General features: G+C 38.5%; 1 protein-coding gene across 4 annotated transcripts in view; it reads left to right on the top strand.

The window, feature by feature from the left end:
- Nucleotides 1–19,355, top strand: part of LOC124550931 (kinesin light chain) — a 396,765-nt gene that overhangs the window by 293,229 nt on the left and 84,181 nt on the right. For all 4 annotated transcript variants that reach the window (XM_047125729.1, XM_047125730.1, XM_047125727.1 and 1 more), the window contains 5 exons: nt 4,795–5,019; nt 7,104–7,200; nt 9,439–9,664; nt 14,263–14,350; nt 15,595–15,765. In XM_047125729.1, the coding sequence (XP_046981685.1) occupies nt 4,795–5,019; nt 7,104–7,200; nt 9,439–9,664; nt 14,263–14,350; nt 15,595–15,765 (807 nt within the window). The remainder of the gene's footprint in view (nt 1–4,794; nt 5,020–7,103; nt 7,201–9,438; nt 9,665–14,262; nt 14,351–15,594; nt 15,766–19,355) is intronic.

Below are 19,355 nucleotides of genomic sequence, written 5' to 3'. Positions count from 1 at the left end.
GTCCATGTTCTGGGACAGCGAGGGCGTAATCCTCACCCATTACGTTCCAAAGGGCACTACGGTAACATGTGCATCCTACGAAAATGTTTTGAAGAACAAATTCCTTCCTGCACTGCAACAAAAACGTCCGGGAAGGGCTGCGCGTTTGGTGTTTCACCAAGACAACGCACCCGCACATCGAGCTAACGTTATGCAACAGTTTCTTCGTGATAACAACTTTGAAGTGATTCCTCATGCTCCCTACTCACCTGACCTGGCTCCTAGTGACTTTTGGCATTTTCCAACAATGAAAGACACTCTCCGCGGCTGCACATTCTCCAGCCGTGCTGCTATTGCCTCAGCGATTTTCCAGTGGTCAAAACAGACTTCTAAAGAAGCCTTCGCCGCTGCCATGGAATCGCTGCGTCAGCGTTGTGAAAAATGTGTACGTCTGCAGGGCGATTACGTCGAGAAGTAACGCCAGTTTCATCGATTTCGGGTGAGTAGCTAATTAGAAAAAAAAAATGGGAGGCCTCAGAACTTGAATGCACCTCGTACATTCAGATTTCACTGGGCGAATATCTTTCCTTCAGTTCAAAGAGTATGGTAACTCATGGACTTATGAGAAAAGGCAGAACAGTTTTGAAGAAAAAATGAAGACCAAAGCAAGAAACGTCTACCAGCTCTTTACTGAATAGAAGAAGGAAGAAAGGTTTTTCACCTTCAAATGTGATTCGAACACAAAATCTTGGAGCTCATTGACCAAATTTTGTTGCAAGCCTTGGTAGATGTGAAGACTGTGCTATTCATAATATAGAATCAAGGCCTCATTCTGAATGTTCTCATTTTAAAGTATTTCATGAGTACCGCTTTTCATGAAGTAATGATTGTTACTGTCTGTACCGTTGTGACCTGAATGGACTCTCAAGTCCCATTTTTTTAAAAATTATAAAATTCGCAAAACATTATTTGATCTGGTTTTTCTTTATACTAAACTTATTTTCTAACTACTAGAACCCCACAGAAAATTTTGGAAATGTCAGTTAAAAAATAATCAGGCCATAATGGGTTAAAATAAGCTGTAGACAGAGAATCATGCATGTTCCTCATATCTAGCACTGCCTGCTTCCAACATTGTTCCGCGTTACACATTAACAGCATTTGTGACATATCGGCCGTGTTTGAGACACACCCATAAGCGATCGGTAGCCGACGTGGCGACACCGTAGCAGCAAGTGACATACGTCAACTTTCAAGTAATTTTAATCAGACTACAGTAAGCCTCATCGTGCTCCCTTGCATGTTCATTGCAAACACACAAAGATGAAGTAGAATTCAGACCAGTAAACTAACCAAGAGTCATAGTCCCCTATCATCTCCATATCGGCTTTCTTAGCGTAAAACATGCCAGTCTCCAAACAGAGATCTAAATAATCCCAGCCTGACCCCGTCGCCAAGTAGTAGGCTGCTTAAAATTGAGGCTGTTTATGAACACGATAGTGTCGCATGCGTGCAGTAAGTTATTTTCACTAACTGTTGCGCATGCGTTCTTGTAGCGTTGCGTCCTCTTCGCACGTAAAAAGACAGAGCAGGCAGGATATAAAACACGCACTTGTATTCCTACAAAATAATTGATGGATGGAATCAACGATTTGGATGACTGATTTTATGTAATCAAAACTGAAATATAGTTGTAAAAAACCTGAAAAGGTTCTAACAGCAACACCACTGTTCACTATACACGAGGTGATTCTTTAAGAATCTTTGTCAACTACTACGTTAGACCCTTCAGCGTAATACCTCAAAAATATAATACGCCTGTACCAATATTGGAAGATCTGGAACTTACTTCCGTTATGGTGTTCAGCTCTTTCAGCGATGCTGTTTTCACCTCATCAATTGTGGCAAAACGACGTCCTTTTACGATTGTCTTCAGCCTCGGGAATATAAGCAAGTGAGAGGGGGCCACGACTGGCGAATACGGTGGCTGAGGCAACATATCAATTTTACTTTTTACAAAAAAAAAACACGAACAAGCATTACCGTGATGCAATTTCCACGAGTGGTTTTTCCGTAATTCTGGTCATTCCTTCGGATTGTTTCACAAACGGCACGTAACTGCCAGGTAGTAATCCTTATTGACCGTACAACCATAAGGCAGGAATTCGTGATGCACTATCCCATTTTAATCTAAAAAAAAAAAAAAAACGGTTTTGCCTCTTCCGGCAGTTTCAATTGGGACGATTGGGCCTTGCTTTCCACGCCATATCCGTATACATACGTTTCGTCAGCTGTTATACAATTCCTTAAAAGCTCTGTTTCATTGGCGACTTCATTCAGCAATTCCTGACAGATGTCAAGTACGCGACGTCGTTTTTGGCCATAATTTAACCCTTTCCGAACAAACTTTGCTGCTTCACGTGTCATGCCCAAAACACCCGAAAAATCGTTTAGCATGAGCCAAAGGATATGCCGCCATATGCGGCGGTGATTAGGAGATTTTCCAGAACCATTTCCTTTATTACTTCCACATGGTCGTCAGCAACTGATGTGCTAGGGCGTCCTGGGCGGTCGTCTTCATCATCATTTCGACTCTCTTTGAAACTTTTATACCACTCGTCTATTTTTAGAGGTTGCAGTATCGATTAACGGTTGGACCAAGGATTTTTCAGTCTTCGTTTTAGCTTAGTTTCCACCTCTCGAGAATGTGTGTAGCTGCAAGGAACGACACTTAGTTGGGACACCACGTTAAACTGTAGGCTTGGTTGGATAACAGATGTGTTGGGGACACGTGAGTCGCCGAAGTTTCATCTTGAGAGACTTGCAACAGGCTTTTGAGGTACACGAAATTATCATCTTCGAAGTGATAAAGACTGTTGAATTGAGCAACAGTTAGCTCTGGACAGAGCCCGGTAGTTGATTTGGGAACGGAAACTGATCTTAAAGTGACGAAATGCAGACACTAATCTTAATGACTGAATGCAATACATCATTAAAGATAACACCGCAAATAAAACAAAGGGATAAATTCTAGTGTCCGATTCCATTCGTCGGCTTTGAGCAATGACGTCATATCTGAGGCAAAGACGCTACGCATAGGCAGTCTATGAAAGCAACAGATCATACTCGCAAACAAATGATTGTAACATACGATAAAATTACTATCACATTCCCGCAGTTATTTTCTTAGTCATGAATTATATCGAAACGAGCTGAAGATAACGAAAATTAAGAACAAGAATTAAAAACAAATTATGTCTGGTAAGAAGTATTCTCTTAATTTAAGCGACTAGAAAAGCACGGAGTACCTTTAAATTTCATTACATTAAAGCGCATGGTGAAGTCATATTGTTATAAAATAGCGTTAGTTTTACATTAATTATTGAATCTAACGGGAGAAGCGCATGAAAGCGGGGTTTTGGGAGAGGAGAAACTGAAATGTATCAGAAAAACGGGAAAAATTAAATGAATGACAACAAATAAATACGAAACAGTAGCATAAAATGTGGAGAAATCGACACACTAAATTCTAAAAGAAAAGCCAGTATATGAAAAACGAATATCAACAAGAAATAAGTAATATTGGAATCGATAACTAAAATTAACCTACTCTTGCGTAAGTGACGTCTACCACGCATTTTGCTGTTACGTTTCAATGTGTAGACGTAGAAACTGGCCTTTGTCTATAACTGACAAACTGGTGGTTCTACGTACTAGAATCACAAACTGACGAAGTGCGCTAAGAATAAGAAGGTGTGATCATGCGAAGTTATTTTGACGTGATATGAATTTAATGAGATTTGCGCATGCTGGAATAACAGTACTTTTTGTTGAAATAAAAGTAAAAGATGTAAGTTGCACCTGTTCTGTTTCTGGGAGTTAGTCATAGTGCAAGCCCTACAAAAGCCCTATAAAGCCGAGTGAAAATAGACAGAAGCGTTCGCAGCATCTTCAATTGTTGAAGCTTCGAAATCGCTGATTTCATTTAAGAACCATTTTGTTTTCGTTCTAAGTCCTCGAACTTCGGCGGAATGTGTTGTTGGTACCGTATTCAGTCATGGTTCATAACATTCGGCAGGAGGCTGTTAAACTGCAAAATGAAAATGGAAACTAAAAATGACAGTGCTGACTATCGTTCGAATCCGTTAATTGTTAGTTTTCAACGCCTTAATTGTACATACTTTTTTCTCTCAGCTTGTCTTTGTTTACCTGTCACGTAAAATTATTGCCATATAGACGATAATAATATATCACGCAGAATACGCTATTTTCGTCAATCCAACGTATGTTAATTCATGCATGCAACGTCAACACAATTTCTTGGGCAAAATTCAGGCGCTGTCCCTCTCTCTCTCCCTCCCTCCCTCCTCCACCCCCCCCCCCCCCCCCCCCCCCTAATCTCATTTTCAGAGATTGTGCTGCTTCATGTACTTGGATTTGTGCATTTTCAGCATACTAGACCAAAAGGAAGCATTCCATTGATTTTTCTCAAAATTCCGTAGTTATGTCATGTGTTATACAGATAACTGTGGGATAATGTGGAAGAAAAAAAGTTAAGATTTAAGAATCACACTTACGGGTGATTAGTATTGAAGATTCCTCCTTACCCTAGTATAATTGTGTGATTCATTGGTGTACATTGAAAACAAAATTTTAGCTCTGTTGAGCAATATTATGCTGAAGTTTTAAAATCAGGTGCTACTTTTATCATTATTCATTAATGGATTTTTCACAGTATGTTGGTTCATTCCATTGTGCTTATAACACAATGAAAATTTGGAGTTGCCAGTAACACTTCACGCATTTGTTGTGCAGGTTATGACAGCATTATCTGCTCACCTGCAAGTTGTGGAAGCAGAGAAGCAGAAACTACGCACTCAGGTTCGGCGCTTGTGCCAGGAGAATGCTTGGCTGCGTGACGAGCTGGCCAACACTCAGCAGAAGCTGCAGGCTTCGGAGCAGGCCGTTGCACAACTGGAGGAGGAGAAGAAGCACTTGGAGTTCATGGCCTCCATCCGCAAATACGATCAAGATGTCTCGGTAAATACAGGGAACTCAATTTATTGTTTCTGTTACGTAACTTTTTCCATCTTTATGTAGCTTCTGGAACTTTTTGTAATTCATATGGGCCCAAATTCTTAACCGATGTGGAACACCAGCCACTGTCATATTGTGGAAGTAAGGTACTTCTGGTACACGTGCAGCAAACAGTAAGAGATCTCTTTGGATAATGTACTCGGAGAAAAATTTTTACATTTGGCAGATAACACGTCTGATAGATGGCCTTGCGGCCAACAGAGCATTAACTGAAGGTCGTGCAAGGCAGTTCTGTCTAAGTGATGTCTCGGACTAGGCCTGTGCAAAGCCTTTAATTACATTTGTATGCAAGAGAGAACAGGATTGAAAAAGACGGGAAAACATAAAAGTGTCCTCTGAAATACTTTTAACTGAACATAGTAAAAATGAAGCAGAAATAAAGTTCAGACTGAAACTAAAATCTGTATTGACTGAAGATGAGTTGTAGATGCGTGCTTCCCAGACTGCCTCGTATAAATGTTGTCAGCCCTGCGGCAAGACTGTTTCGTGGCTAAAGGAGGTGTCTGTCGAAGGAGGTGGCGAGCAGACCCAGCAACTGGGAAGAGAATTAATTTGCGGAAATGATGCATAGTTAAACAAAGTTAGCACTTGTGTAGATGATAATGGAGGACAAAAAGTTTACTTTTTATATTGGGAGCTTTGCTTTTTAGCCATTTAAGTCGAAGCCATTGTTATTGTTTAAACTGCCGAGTTTGAAGAGTTTTGTATGATCTTTCACTATTGTCGGCATAGAATGTCTGTAACTATTAGAAAAGCTGAGATACTTACGCCCAGTGTACATTCTCTCGTCTATATAGATTGTAAAATGATGGATAGACGTATTTCAAAAGACCTGCAAACACGCAACCTTGAAGTTACTGGGTCAGAACCAGCTGTCAAAAATATACAAAGAACACTTACTTTGTAGGAGTTTCAAACTGCAAGAAAGATAGCAGCCAAATATAGGTATGCTTCAGTTGCACAGATGGATCTTGAAGGAAAAAAAATTGGGAATACAGATTACAGTAAGAGATCAGTAGAGGACCCAGGAAAGGTGTTCAAAGTTGATGAGGATGTATCCTACAGAATGTTGGGATTTGAGAGACTGGAGCAAGAACTTGTTCAGACACTAAACACATCGTTATGAATGTTGTGCAATTTAGACATATTTTAAAGTGAAGGAGTAGAAATGTGCATAGTTTCTTTTAGTGGTGGCTCTTTTTATGTAATTACTACATTATCTGGCCTTTAAGGTAATATTGCACCAAAATTTATCAGATTTATAGGTAACAGAACTTCCCTACTAGATTATTTAAACAAGAAGTGGGGTTTAAATATGTTAACTACAGAGTTAACTATAAATAAATATAATAAAATTAATTATAACTTGTAAAAATAGATCCTACTGCATGAGAGTTCCACCAGACACAATTCCTTGTCCTACCCATGACTGTCTTACATAACCATATTTATAATTAAATATTAATAATGTTATGTTTATTAATATTTCATTATGTAGGATATTGTTTTAGTAGTGTAAATATAATATTTTTCAAAAGAAAATAGAAGTGCATAAGCCATAGTTTCTATAAAATGTTGATTGGCACTCAATGCTTTGTCCCACCCGTGAAAAGGCTTTAAATATGATTAACAGCTAAGTTAGTAAACATCTGACATTCGGATTGAGAGAGGTAGGTAAAAAGTGATCCATGTGGTCATCAGTTTCTCTCTATATCTTTTGTTATATTAGCTTTTGATAGTCAAAACACGGGGTGCATTATCCTATCCCTGACAGTGGAATCCCCCCTTATTTTTAATTGTACATCACTGGTGGAATCCAGTCAGTTCTACTGTCCACTTCATGACTTCCATTATTTTTTGCATAGAATGTCCATAACTGTTAGAGAAGCTGTGACCTATTAATGGCTTGAATCTTACCAGTTTAATAAACAGGGTTGTCCATTATTTTAGTTTTATTTATGCCTGTTGTATGTTTATCAGCAGTTCTAATGAGACTGTTTTACTAAATTGGTTTTTTTGTTCTGTAGGGTGATGACTCTAGTTCGGAGACGAAGCAAGATAAGCCGAAGATTGATGACCCTGTAGTAGACCTTTTCCCTGATGAGGACACAGATGAAAGAAACAGTGAGTATAGAGAAGCTGGAGCATGTCTGGAGCACGTGTGTGCTCGCGCATTTCAAAATATCGCTTTACACTAAATACAAGAAACAAGAGACCTCTCACAAATCTAATTGAAACCATTACTACTTGTTAAATAACACAGGCCAACAGAACTGTTCATTACTTTTTGTGAGGAAATAGTTCAGTATTGTGGTGTTATGGGCACTGTAACTGTATCCGACCCTAGATTTTTTTGTATCACATACAGTTTTGTCACAATGTGACTGTCATAAACTAGAAAATTGGGAAACAATGTGTTATTGGTTTAAGCAGCGTAAAGTTGTTGGCATTGCAGTCATAAATTATAAAATTTGCCTTATCTGAATCACAAAGATTGATGTTATTGATAGGCAGGTTTGTGCTCTCTTCAAAAACCATCATCAGCCCCACATAATATGTGCAGTTAAGCTTCACATAGTACATAGGCCACAGCAGTTGATGATAGTTTCCAAAGAGAACTGAAATCAATCATAATCAATAAAATGAACCTGTATGGTCCTGTGGCCCAGACAGAGAAAGAAAATTGTTTACACATAATTGTAATTAAAAGAAATTTAATTTTTTGTCATCAACATATGTTTCATCAAGGTGTCAAAAAATCTATATTGTGCAGGAGTTGGCCATTGACTTGTATTTCGTATCTCTCCCTTCATGAAAGCATGTAATACAGCTAATTCCCTGATGAATTGCCTGTTGTATATGTTTCAGTGTGAAGTGGCAAACTGTTTAAACCAAATTTTCATAGGGGAAAATATCGATTTGATGGCTTGAATTTTGATCATCAACAGTCAGTCTGACTTCCGAAGCCTTCCAATTGTTGGCTCCATCAGAAATATAATTTGGGTCCTTATTGTTGCTTAGGGACTTGTTAACAACCTCCTTGAATCATATCCAAGCTTCCTTTTCACTCAATCATTTTTGATCCAAAGTGGTTATCACAGTTTTTGAATATTTTATCCAACAAATACACCCTCTCTTAATGTCACGTATGATGGGAGAACTTCTCAAAAAAATGTTCGAAACATTTGTCATATTTGTGTAAGGCTGCCACAAACTTTTTCATTAAAAGATGTAGAGGTGATTGTAATGTTCCTGCTCTTTTGTTTTCGTTTTCATTTTTTTTGTGATCGAGGACCTTGTGCAAAATGTTGTCTTACTATCTAATATATTAATTGAAATAGCAACCAAACCAGGTGTCATTTTGTTGGGTGAAAAGCAAGATAACTCTTACATGCTTGGCTATTCATGCTCTAGCATTCACATAAAAATGTTGGACCATAGTGCTTTTTGAAGAGCTATTTCGTTCTTCAATACTTCACTTTTGTATGTCGTGATGCAGTTACAGAACATTTTCAATGGGTACTACTGTTAACACTGTGTAAGATGATTGCTGACGGTTCAGTGCTCTTGCCAGCTTTGTTACGAAGCACTAATTTCTGCAGGCAAAAATGGTAGCTGTGTGGCAAAAGTGGTAGCTGTGTGCAGAGTTGTGATAACACTGGCATGTTGCCATTGAGACCTTAAAAATTGCTCTATATTATTGGTTGAGGCAGAGCTGCAAATCTGCCATGCCCATACTTTGGCATATGTGAGGAATGCTTTACAAAATAATGTGGACAGAAACTAATGGTACATTGGCCTTTACAAATATCTGCTTGTGTGTGTGTGTGTGTGTGTGTGTGTGTGTGTGTGTGTTTTTGTGTGTGTTTGTGTGTGTGTGTTTTTGTGTGTGTTTGTGTGTGTGTGTTTGTGTGTGTGTATGTGTGTGGTTGTTGTTGTTGTTGTTGTTGTTGTTGTTGTTGACGACAAATGCTTTAAGGCTTAATGGCCAAAAGCTGTAATTGTGAGTCTTTTTGTTGCACCTATCTGCGACTTAGCATCTTCGCTGTATGGTGAGTAGCAAGTTTCCTTCTCATAATGTTGTAACATTATAATATATATTCACCAGTTGCACTGGATGAGATATATTGAAACAGCAACATAGTTTGAGAGTTTGTTGAAATACTTGTAGTTAATGGAACCAAAAGTGTTATCCTTTTCAAGGTTTGAAAATGAAATATCAAGTACTGCAGTTTTATGTATTGAAATCCACGTCTGCTGACAGCCTACTCCTAAGAGTCTCTACATGGTTGTTGAATAACTTCTCCATGCATGTATTTTTGTGAACCTCGGAGTGAGCAAAGGTGTCGTTTTGCTTCACAGCCATGTCACCCACACCTCCAACCTTGGCTACCCAGATGGCTGTGGGGTACGAGATACCAGCACGGTTGAGGACACTACACAACCTAGTTATCCAGTATGCGTCACAAGGACGCTATGAGGTGGCCGTGCCCCTCTGCAAGCAAGCTCTGGAAGACTTGGAGAAGACGAGTGGTCATGACCACCCGGATGTGGCCACTATGCTCAATATCCTGGCTCTCGTTTACAGGTAAGTCCTGAGTTGAAAACGTCTGCTGTTGATTTTGAGTGTGTACTACTGTGCAACCAAAGTTTATGATTAGAGCGAAAAAAATATGGTGTAGCAAGAAAACAGTGTTAATCAGATGCTATTACATCTAAAATCATACAAGACAAGTTTTTAAAAATGCTTTACATGCTGGTGTGCTTGGTGGCTGTACATGTAACAGCCAGACTGCAAATTCAGTTGTCCCTTATCTTTGTGGTCCTAATGTTAAATGACATTGGTGCCACTAGAATCGTTCTGCAGTCAGCTTCAGATGCCAGTTTTCTAAATTTTCTCATTAATGTTACTCAAAAAGAATGTTGCCCTCCCTCCGGGACACCCTTTTGCATTCCCAAAGCATCTCTGTAATACTTGTGTGTTGATCAAACCTACTTGTAATAAATGCAGCATTGCATCTCTGAATCACTCCACAGTCTTCTTTAACCCAACCTGGTTGAATCCCAAACACTCCAGCAGTACTCAAGAATAGGTTGCACAGGTGGATCACTTTCCTAAAATTTAAGACGTTGCTGATGTGTTGCCACAGTAATTTCCCTTTTTTTCTTTTCTTTTTATTTTATTTTATTTTATTTTTTTTCTTTTTTTATTTATTTTTTTTTTTTTTTACACCTCAGAAATAAGGAGGAGAGGCAATAACAGAGTACATTACAGTATTTATGCGTGTCTCTACTTCAGTGCCATGTGTAGCACAACAATTAAACAGTAACCGGCACTTCTGTTTGACGATACCCTCACAGTTTCAATGTAATGTGTACAAATCCATGTTTTGTCTGAATAAATCACTCAACACTTTCATTTTGATGCTTAATTTTCATTTGAAGATTTAATATAATTTTTTTTTTCTTAAACTATACAGTCTCATTATCACACTATTTGTTTATTGTGGCACATGGATAAGTTTCTCTCTGTTTCCTCACTATCTGTGAACTCCAGCTCTGAGGTAAGAGCTGTGAAGATTTCATAATTTCATTGTGTTGTTCACAATGTCACAGAAATTTAGAGCATAATAATACATTTATCCATATTGTCAATATTGTTTTTTGTTCTTTGAGACTGTTACTCGAATGCAACTCCTCTAGGTATCGAGTCACCCTTGGCGTAATTTGCACACAGGTAGCTTACTCACCTGTTATTGTTTGCCTGTTTTCTCGTCTTTCTTTTCATCATTATCACTCCTTTTTCACATTGCCAGTATATTTAATGACATTAACAGCAAGACGAGGTGGCTGCCTGCGAAGTTATTTTCAGCGTTCACTTTGACCTAGCACTACACGGTAACGTACACTACTTAGAACTATAACATGCCTGTACCTAGTCACACGACCAAGTTGGTAATTACCGAGTCTACCATGGGGTTTGTCGAGCAACGAAAAGACTTGCCAATGTAGCAATGCTTCCTGTATAGTGTGTGCAATTATTGTAGAGTGATTATGGAGGTGAGAGTAAGGAGCAGTTCTGCCTGTACCTTGTCCTTGCTTCATGAACTGATAACTGTGAGAAGGATCAGAGATAATATGCACTTCAGTATTTCATATAATTAAGGCTTAATAGATTTGTACAAGGTGATTCTGTAGTGATGACTTCAAACTTCCAGGAATGATGGAGAAGGGTGAGTGTATCAGTTTGAGGTAAGGGATGACAGGCCGTAAACGATGGAAGTCTAAAATTATTAGCGAAAATTGTTGTGATATCTTACAGTGGATTCCATGTGCTGTCGGTGCCAAGGTTGTAAGGTAGGAGACGTTTGCAGATGGTAGTATGGTCCGAAACAAGGAAAAGTGTCTAGTAAATATAAGCTCTAAAGAGCATATTGTACGAGGTATGAGCAGTTGGTGAACTTAGATCCAGTGAAATACGTCTATTCTACTGAACAGGTCCCATAGCTCTTAAGGTATGCATTTTAGTGTCCATGTTTGCTGGTCTCTCTTTATTGTTTTGTTCCATACTGCCACCTCTGAATCGTGTATAACTTCAGACTTGGTTGTGTCCGAACCGGGGTCCCTTACCTCAACTTAGTACGTTTACCCTTCTCAATCGTTCGTGAAAGTTTGTAGCATTATCCAGTAATCGCCCATTATAATTATAAATATTGCTGTCACAAGTTCTTTCCAATAAAAGACCGAAATTAAAAATAGTGAAGTTGAACAGAGATGCTGTGGCATTTCTTTTGGTTAAATGCTACCAATGAAGATTGGTGGTTGCTGATGGAAATGCATTTCTCTGGGCAGTTATCCACTTCCACTATTTGAAGACTTATGGTAAAGGTGTCATCAGTTTAAAGTTCAGTTTGAACATCGTATTAGACATTTCCTGCATGAGGTGGTATTCTGTTGCCTTCCCCCTACTTTCGGACTGACTTGCCGAGTCCATTCTAGGGGAACGTAAAGTTTCATGTGGACACTGTACTACGTGGCAGCTCAGCATTTTTATTTGGGCACCTCACAAAAGGTCATTGCCCTCAGCAGCACATACAGTTGCAAGTCTTATCATACAGCTGTACGTCTTTAGTGGGCTGAACACAGAATCTGTACAGTAGATGATTGGAGCCATCAAATGGGATGTTTGGAATTGCAGTTTTGCCCCCTTTCCAATGGATGTAAGTCACAGAGTACACAGATGTCTCAATGAGGCATCTGTCGGTGTTGACTGTTTGGCATAGTGGTGAAATGTAGCAATCACATCTCCACAATTTAGTTGCCTCATGGGATCATAGTGTTGCAGTGGTAACACCAGTTCCTGTCAGATCACCAAAGTTAAGCATTGTTGGTCTCAACTAGCACTCGAATGGGAAACCATCTGCGTCTGCCGAGTGCTGTTGGCAAGCGAGGGTGCATTCAACTCTTGTGAGGCCAAGTGAGGGGCTAGTCGATTGAGAAGTAGTGGCTCCGGTCATGAAATCTGACAATCACTGGGAGAACAGTGTGCTGACCATGTGCCCCTCCATATCCACATGCAGTGATGTGTATCGGTTGAGGATGACATATGGTTGGGTGTCTGAATCGTTGGGCCTTCTAACAAGGAAAACTCCCTCTCCCTCTAGATTTAGTGTAAGATGGCCGAATGGATAGCTCGTAAAAAACTGAACAAAGATCAAGCATGAAAACAGGAAGTAGGTGTACTGAACAACGAAAAAAAGCAAAATAGAAGCAGTGAACACTCAAAGGAAAAGAAGGGCAATAAAGAGGAGGCTGTAACAGCAACAGTGTTCTGGGTAAGTGGCCATGCTGTTAAAAAAAAAAAAAGGGGTTATGAACTGACCATTGAAACGTTTCTCTTTCGGTGGTTTTGGGGCGGTTGTCATACCATATATTGGTTATAGAATATGAGTTATGTGGTAACAATAAATTCACATTGCCAGTAAATGTGATGAATAGTGAGAGCAGGCGAGATACCACATAGACATCTCACAGAAATCAAAACAAATAACCATGTTACAACAAAGGAATTTGAGTTGATACTTCCAAAATGAAATGAAACTTCAAAAACATTGAAAACCTATGTTTTGACAGAGCAGAGAGAAACTGTGATTCTGAAACTGTTGTGTTCATTTGTTGCAGCTTCCTTGGAAAGGATCGCATTCACATTTGAACAGACACCTATAGTAGGCAAGGAGACATCCTTGCTCACTCACTTACCATCCCATAAAAATTGTATGCATTGACAAGAGGTTCCTGTCATATGGTACATATACTGTCACTAATGCCGTGTACGACACACCAGACGTGTTTTCCGGTGGAGGATTCAGTTGAGTTGTCGCCTCATCATGAAACGTTTGCAGTTTCCGTTCAAGTTCCTGTTCAAAATCAACTTCCTTTTGGCTGCTAATAGAGAAGTTGTGCAGAATCAACTGTCATTATAGATCATATCTTATACCTTGCTGTTGCAAATGGATGTTACACTGAGACACACAAATTTGAATAAAGCAAACAGTGGAAAAAAAAGTAACAAGGGAGGTTTGGACACGGCTTGCGTGCTTGATAGTCCAACACCTTAACCACTTAATGATGACGCCATTTCTCTGCCCAGTTGCTCTATATTCCACTTCTTCTTCTTGGACTGTTCACTTTTTGTATTTTGCCTTTTTTCACAGCCCAATACACCTTCTTCCTATTTTCGTGCTTGATCTGTGTTCAGTTTTTGATGGGCTGTTTACTGAGCCCTCTTACCACAATGGGGAGTTTCCCTTGTGAGTACTGTTCGGTCAGTTAGTTTTTATGGTATCTAACCATCAGTGAGAGGCTTGAGCAAGGTTTGCTACATCACAAGAAACTTGGACCATTTTTTCTTCACCACATTAAGGCCGTTACCAAGTTTCGAGGCAGTGTTACACGGTATTGGTGTTATGTTGCCTAGGTGACTAGTTTTTTGTCCAATGTGCTTATATACAAATAATTTTCTGCCAAGTGTTTTGCTACTAGTATGAGTTATTTTTTATTCCATGATGCAGATGCAGATAATTTTATTTCCTACATATTTGGTCATCTTTGAAGTTCACAACTGTTTCATCATAATTGTCTCTGTCATAATTTTGTTGCCAGTTAATACATTTATATTTGTTTTAGGGACCAGAACAAGTACAAGGAAGCAGCAAACTTGTTGAACGATGCCCTTAACATCAGAGAGATGACCCTGGGAGAGAACCATCCAGCGGTAAGATATTGTTGGTTTCTTTATTGTTATATAAAATGGAAAGGTTCTTGTGTAAAATCTTCTCACTTGCATTTACAGTCATGAATTTTAAATAGATTGTCAGCTTGAGGAACTCTAAAGATATTTATTCCTTGTATGATATGTTCTCTGAATTTGATATGTGCTGTGAAACCTCGTGGTGGAATATTGCTATGGAACTGAACTGCAAGAAACCTGTTGGCAAACAATTTAACTAACTTGCATAAATTTTTTGTTGTCTGTCTGCAGACAGTGACTGAAAATACTGCTTCATGACTGTTTGAATTATTCACCTAATATTCAAGAAGTTGTAAATACCAAATTAAAAAAAAAGACTAAGAACTATCATGCCAACTAGTTACTACTCCACTGAATCTGCTTGCCAGGAAGACATAAACTCACCAGCACCTTGCAATTACTTCAATTTACTGAGAACAAAACTTTTCTCTGATATATATTTCAGTTATTTTATATGGTGTAATCTGATAACACTTTCAATATATCATTGTTTCATTGAGAAATTTAACATCTCCATCTGCAAAATTCTCCTGCTATGCAGTCCCAAATTCCTTGCTCCCATAACACACTTTGAAACTAATTGTTACATTCCATCAAAGATTTTTCATTGAGAAATTTTATATTGAGCAGTGGACTTGACCCTTAATGTAAATGATGGTTACACCTACAAACCAACTGTAGGCAGCCAAGTAGAAATCAATGTTATTCTTACAAACTGCTGTTCTGCTTGGGTCTGTTGATGTCTTCTGCTAATTGTTTCATGGCACAGCAAGAACCCTTCCCAAAGGTGGTGGACCATTACAGTGCATTCTGGAATCCTGAAACATAACAAATAAACCTTTTAATTCATGGACATAAAAATTAATGACCATGTCTTGGAATTTTACTTAATCATTTAGAAAAAGGTGTACTTAAATTTGGGCGTCTTTTAGCTGCTCTGTAAATAAGAATGTCATTTCATAACACGCTGGAGGACAACTGTGTCCATAAGTTTTTCTCAATATGCAAGCAAGGAGTCAAAAGTGAACTTACCAACTGATAATTTTCTTTGTAATGAATGGTTATATACAAATTCTGTAATTTCATTTGCATATCCAGCAAAATATGAGAAAGTGGTTTTTGATTCCATGTGTACTTGTTGTTTTCTAAATAATTATAAATGTGTTAAGTTATGTCACTTCTTGTAATGAATTGCTCTCTTCATGCAGGTTGCAGCAACATTGAATAATTTAGCTGTTCTTTATGGCAAGAGGGGTAAGTACCGAGAAGCTGAACCCCTGTGCAAAAGAGCCCTCGAGATCAGAGAGAAAGTACTTGGCCGCGAGCATCCAGATGTGGCTAAGCAGCTCAACAATCTAGCTCTGCTGTGTCAGAATCAGGTGGGTAAACTAATTTCAGTTGTCTGTCCAATCAGTTAACATAAATGGTATGTGAGGGTCTCTATACTAAATACTTACTATGTAAATCCTCTCTAACTATAGGTTTTAATTTTTTAAAAAATTTAATTTTTCGTGTAACACATGTAAATACAAAGAAAAGTTCAGTGTTTGGCATGTTTCCATCTTACAGACTAATGCTTGACTGCACAGTAGTCTGATTAGGTCCCTTGTCCATTGGAGCAACTTTATTTCAGTTGCATCAAATTAGTTTAGTTTCCTTTGCATAATTCCAGTTGTGTTGATGGCAAGGATTTGTAAGCAGTTTCGTAAACAGTCGGAGGTTGCTAAAATTTTCTTCCACTATTTCTGTATGGCTTCTTGCACCTTCATTAGTAAAGATGGCAAATAATACAGTTATCAAGAGTGGACCAGAATTGTGCATTCACTCAAACATGAATCTTTCATTCCGCTTTGGACTGTGTGCCGTTCTGGAATTTCACGGCAGATTAAAATTGTGTGCTGGAGCCAGAGTTAATAGTATGTTACCCCTCTAAAGCTGCCCAGGTTGGCTGTAGGTGATGTGATTCTGAAGCAAAAACAGGAAGGAGCAATCTCTGCTAAACAGAGACCAGGCAATGCCCGTGTACTGTCTGGCACGGACCACTGAGCATTGCGAGCTGCCGGCAAAAAAGCACATGAAATTGGCAGAAAGAATAGCGCATGAGTTTGGAAGTGCTTCGAGCAGTCCAGCTGGCACAGTGTCTGAGTTTAAAAGAAGGGTACAATGGTTGAGCAATTCTTCATAGCCATATGTTTCTGTAGGCAATGCTAAGCATTGCTCTAAGTGGTATAAAGAAGTCACTGGACAGTGGATGACTGGAAATAATTTTATTAACACTGTGCCCCAAACCAGTCCAATGGAATGGTTTGGGTGTGGTGAATCTGAGGAGAATGTTACCTGCAGCGGTGTTTAGTGTGAACAGTGAGGTAAGGAGGACTGGAACATCTACTTTGCTCCAGACCCTAGTATCTGACATCGCTACTTTCTTTGGTTCCAGCTCTTGAGGAAGAATTTGCTGTCATACTTGCAGACCTCAGTGTGTCCCAGGCAGAGTTAAAGTTGCCATAAAGATGAAGGCTGGACACATGCAGTACTAATGTCCCTAGGTATCGAGAAACTGTTAAGTTTGGTAGCATAGAGGATAATAAATCCAGCAATCTTAATTATCAATAAGAAGCATGTAACTTTCCAGTAAACCAAAGAGAATTTCTTATGCAAACGTGATGTAGTGAGGAGGAAGGTCCATCAAACCACAAAACATTTTAGCAGCCTTTTTTCCTTTTCGTATTGCATGCTTGCATAAACTAACTTCAAATTCACATCATACGAATTATGCACAATGTTCGAAGTCATTTTCGAGGTAGATTTGTTGCAGGATCTACACAATACAACTAATTTTGGTGCTAAACCCTTCCTGCTACTTTGATGTTCAGTTATTTCCAGGCAACCTATACCATCACATTGTTTACATTTCGGCACATCCTTTATCAGAGAAGATAAGATGCCCACATCAACAACAACAAATCCACTACAAACAGCATCATTGTTAACACACAAATTAGAGTCACCAGGAGGTGTGCCATGTGGGAGTTTCTTCCCTGAAGAACTGATACATAGGTTACTTTCAACAGTGTGGCTAGCTTTTTTTGTGAACTGATTACCACAGAGTTTCCTTTTGTTGAATTTCTTGACATGTGGCATACTTCATATTTATTGCACACTGAAGGATGTGTACTTCCACACATATATGTAGCACTTGGGCAACAAACATTTAGTAACATGTGAACAAACTGCTTCAGTGAAACAAAAGTAAATACTTGCAAAGATAACCATTTACAGACACTAGAAACCTGCACTGTTACAAACGTACACGATGTATCGGACATATAATCGCTGGAAACAGAAAGTTCGCGGTTATTTTCGAAATAATACTGGTTTCTGTAACAGAAATAAAGGGGCATGGCGGCATACACGAGTGTAACTTCAAAATTTGGCGTATATAGGTCATTTTTCATTTGAAACCCTGTAATGTATATATCAGTGTAATCAGGAAAGACTATAGAATTTAATAAAGCCATAGATAGATTTTTGTACCATTTATAAGTACTCTGAATCTTTAAAAGGTGACTGGGTTTGTACCGTTTGTTTCCCATCTACTATCTTTCTCCTTCTGAAACATTGTCACTAGACATTTAAGGCAACACCTTTGTAGATGTAACCATACTTGTGTCTCTTGCCATCTTTGCCATTTGGTTGTGGTTGCTGCAATTTTGCAGTTCATTTCACTATTAACACATGTTATTTAGTTGTTCTGGGTCTCTGTCTCCAGATGTTTTTATTAGTATTTTTCCGTTATAGGCTTTTTTTATAAAGGTGTTATGTCAAATTAAGTGTCCAGCTAACTTAGTTTTTTCTGTAATGTGTTAATTAATGTCCTTTTCTGTTTAATTTTTTTCAATATTTGTTAAATAGATTTTCTTTGTCCAAGATGGTTTTTGTGGCTGATCCCAATACCCGCATACTTAGACCACGTAATTCTTTTTTCTGGTCCTCAAGAGTCTGCCCTTACACATCTAGCTTAAAATGCTCCAAATATCTTGATGAATTTCTTTCTTGCATTGTATTAAGATGCGTGATTGTTAATAAATTACTCTTATTTCGTAGGGCTTTTCTAGTCATTGCAATACCTTCCAAGTACAAAGATTCATTACATGCATTAGTATTGTATTTTCTGTCTTAATGGTTCTGCTTAACTTGGTTGTTGATTTATCTATCACCATTATTGTAGTTCCTGTTGTGTCTTTGTGTGGTGTTGTCAAAGGCATCACATTATTTTTGACGTGCAGTTCGTGTTCTTTACAAAATTTAAGACTGTTATATCAGTAGCAAATAGATACTCAAATAGAATACTGTGTATATTTGTTTGCCATTAATTATGATCCCTTTGATGTCACTTCCCATGATTTGTATTGCACTGCTATAAATAGTGGAGGGAGTGGACAGCCGTGTTGGACACATTCTTAGTGCCAGTGATATCTTTGGTTTCTTATTTTGTACAGACTGAGGGTCAGTCTTTTATCTGTATTCCAATTATCGCCCTTAAGTTTATTCCAATAATATTACATTATCCAAACAAATCTTCTGGTCTATTCTGTTGAAATCTCGCTGTAGGTTGATAAATGTAGCATACGCTTCCCTGTTCACCTTAATTCTTCTAAGATAGTTTGTAGAACACCATAACTTTCCTCTATTGACACAGTTGTCTTAAGGGTTCAAGAGCTATTAATTTTGTGCATTTTAATTTTGTATTGTCAGCTATATATATGTTGCTTCTCTTCTAGTAACGTGCTGGCTCCAAACTACCTGTAAGTTGACTATATGCAAGATTGTTAAATTGTTACCGGTAGCTTCGAACAACAATTAAGTCTTATGGAGTTGCTTCGGGAACTCAAATGAGAGCTACAAGAGGAAAGATGACATTCTTTTCGAGGAACACAACTGAGAAAATTTAAAGAACTGCCATCTGAAG

This window comes from Schistocerca americana, chromosome 9, assembly GCF_021461395.2.
Source record: "Schistocerca americana isolate TAMUIC-IGC-003095 chromosome 9, iqSchAmer2.1, whole genome shotgun sequence".
Taxonomy (NCBI): Eukaryota; Metazoa; Arthropoda; class Insecta; order Orthoptera; family Acrididae; genus Schistocerca; species Schistocerca americana.
This window is presented reverse-complemented; position numbering and strand designations above follow the sequence as displayed.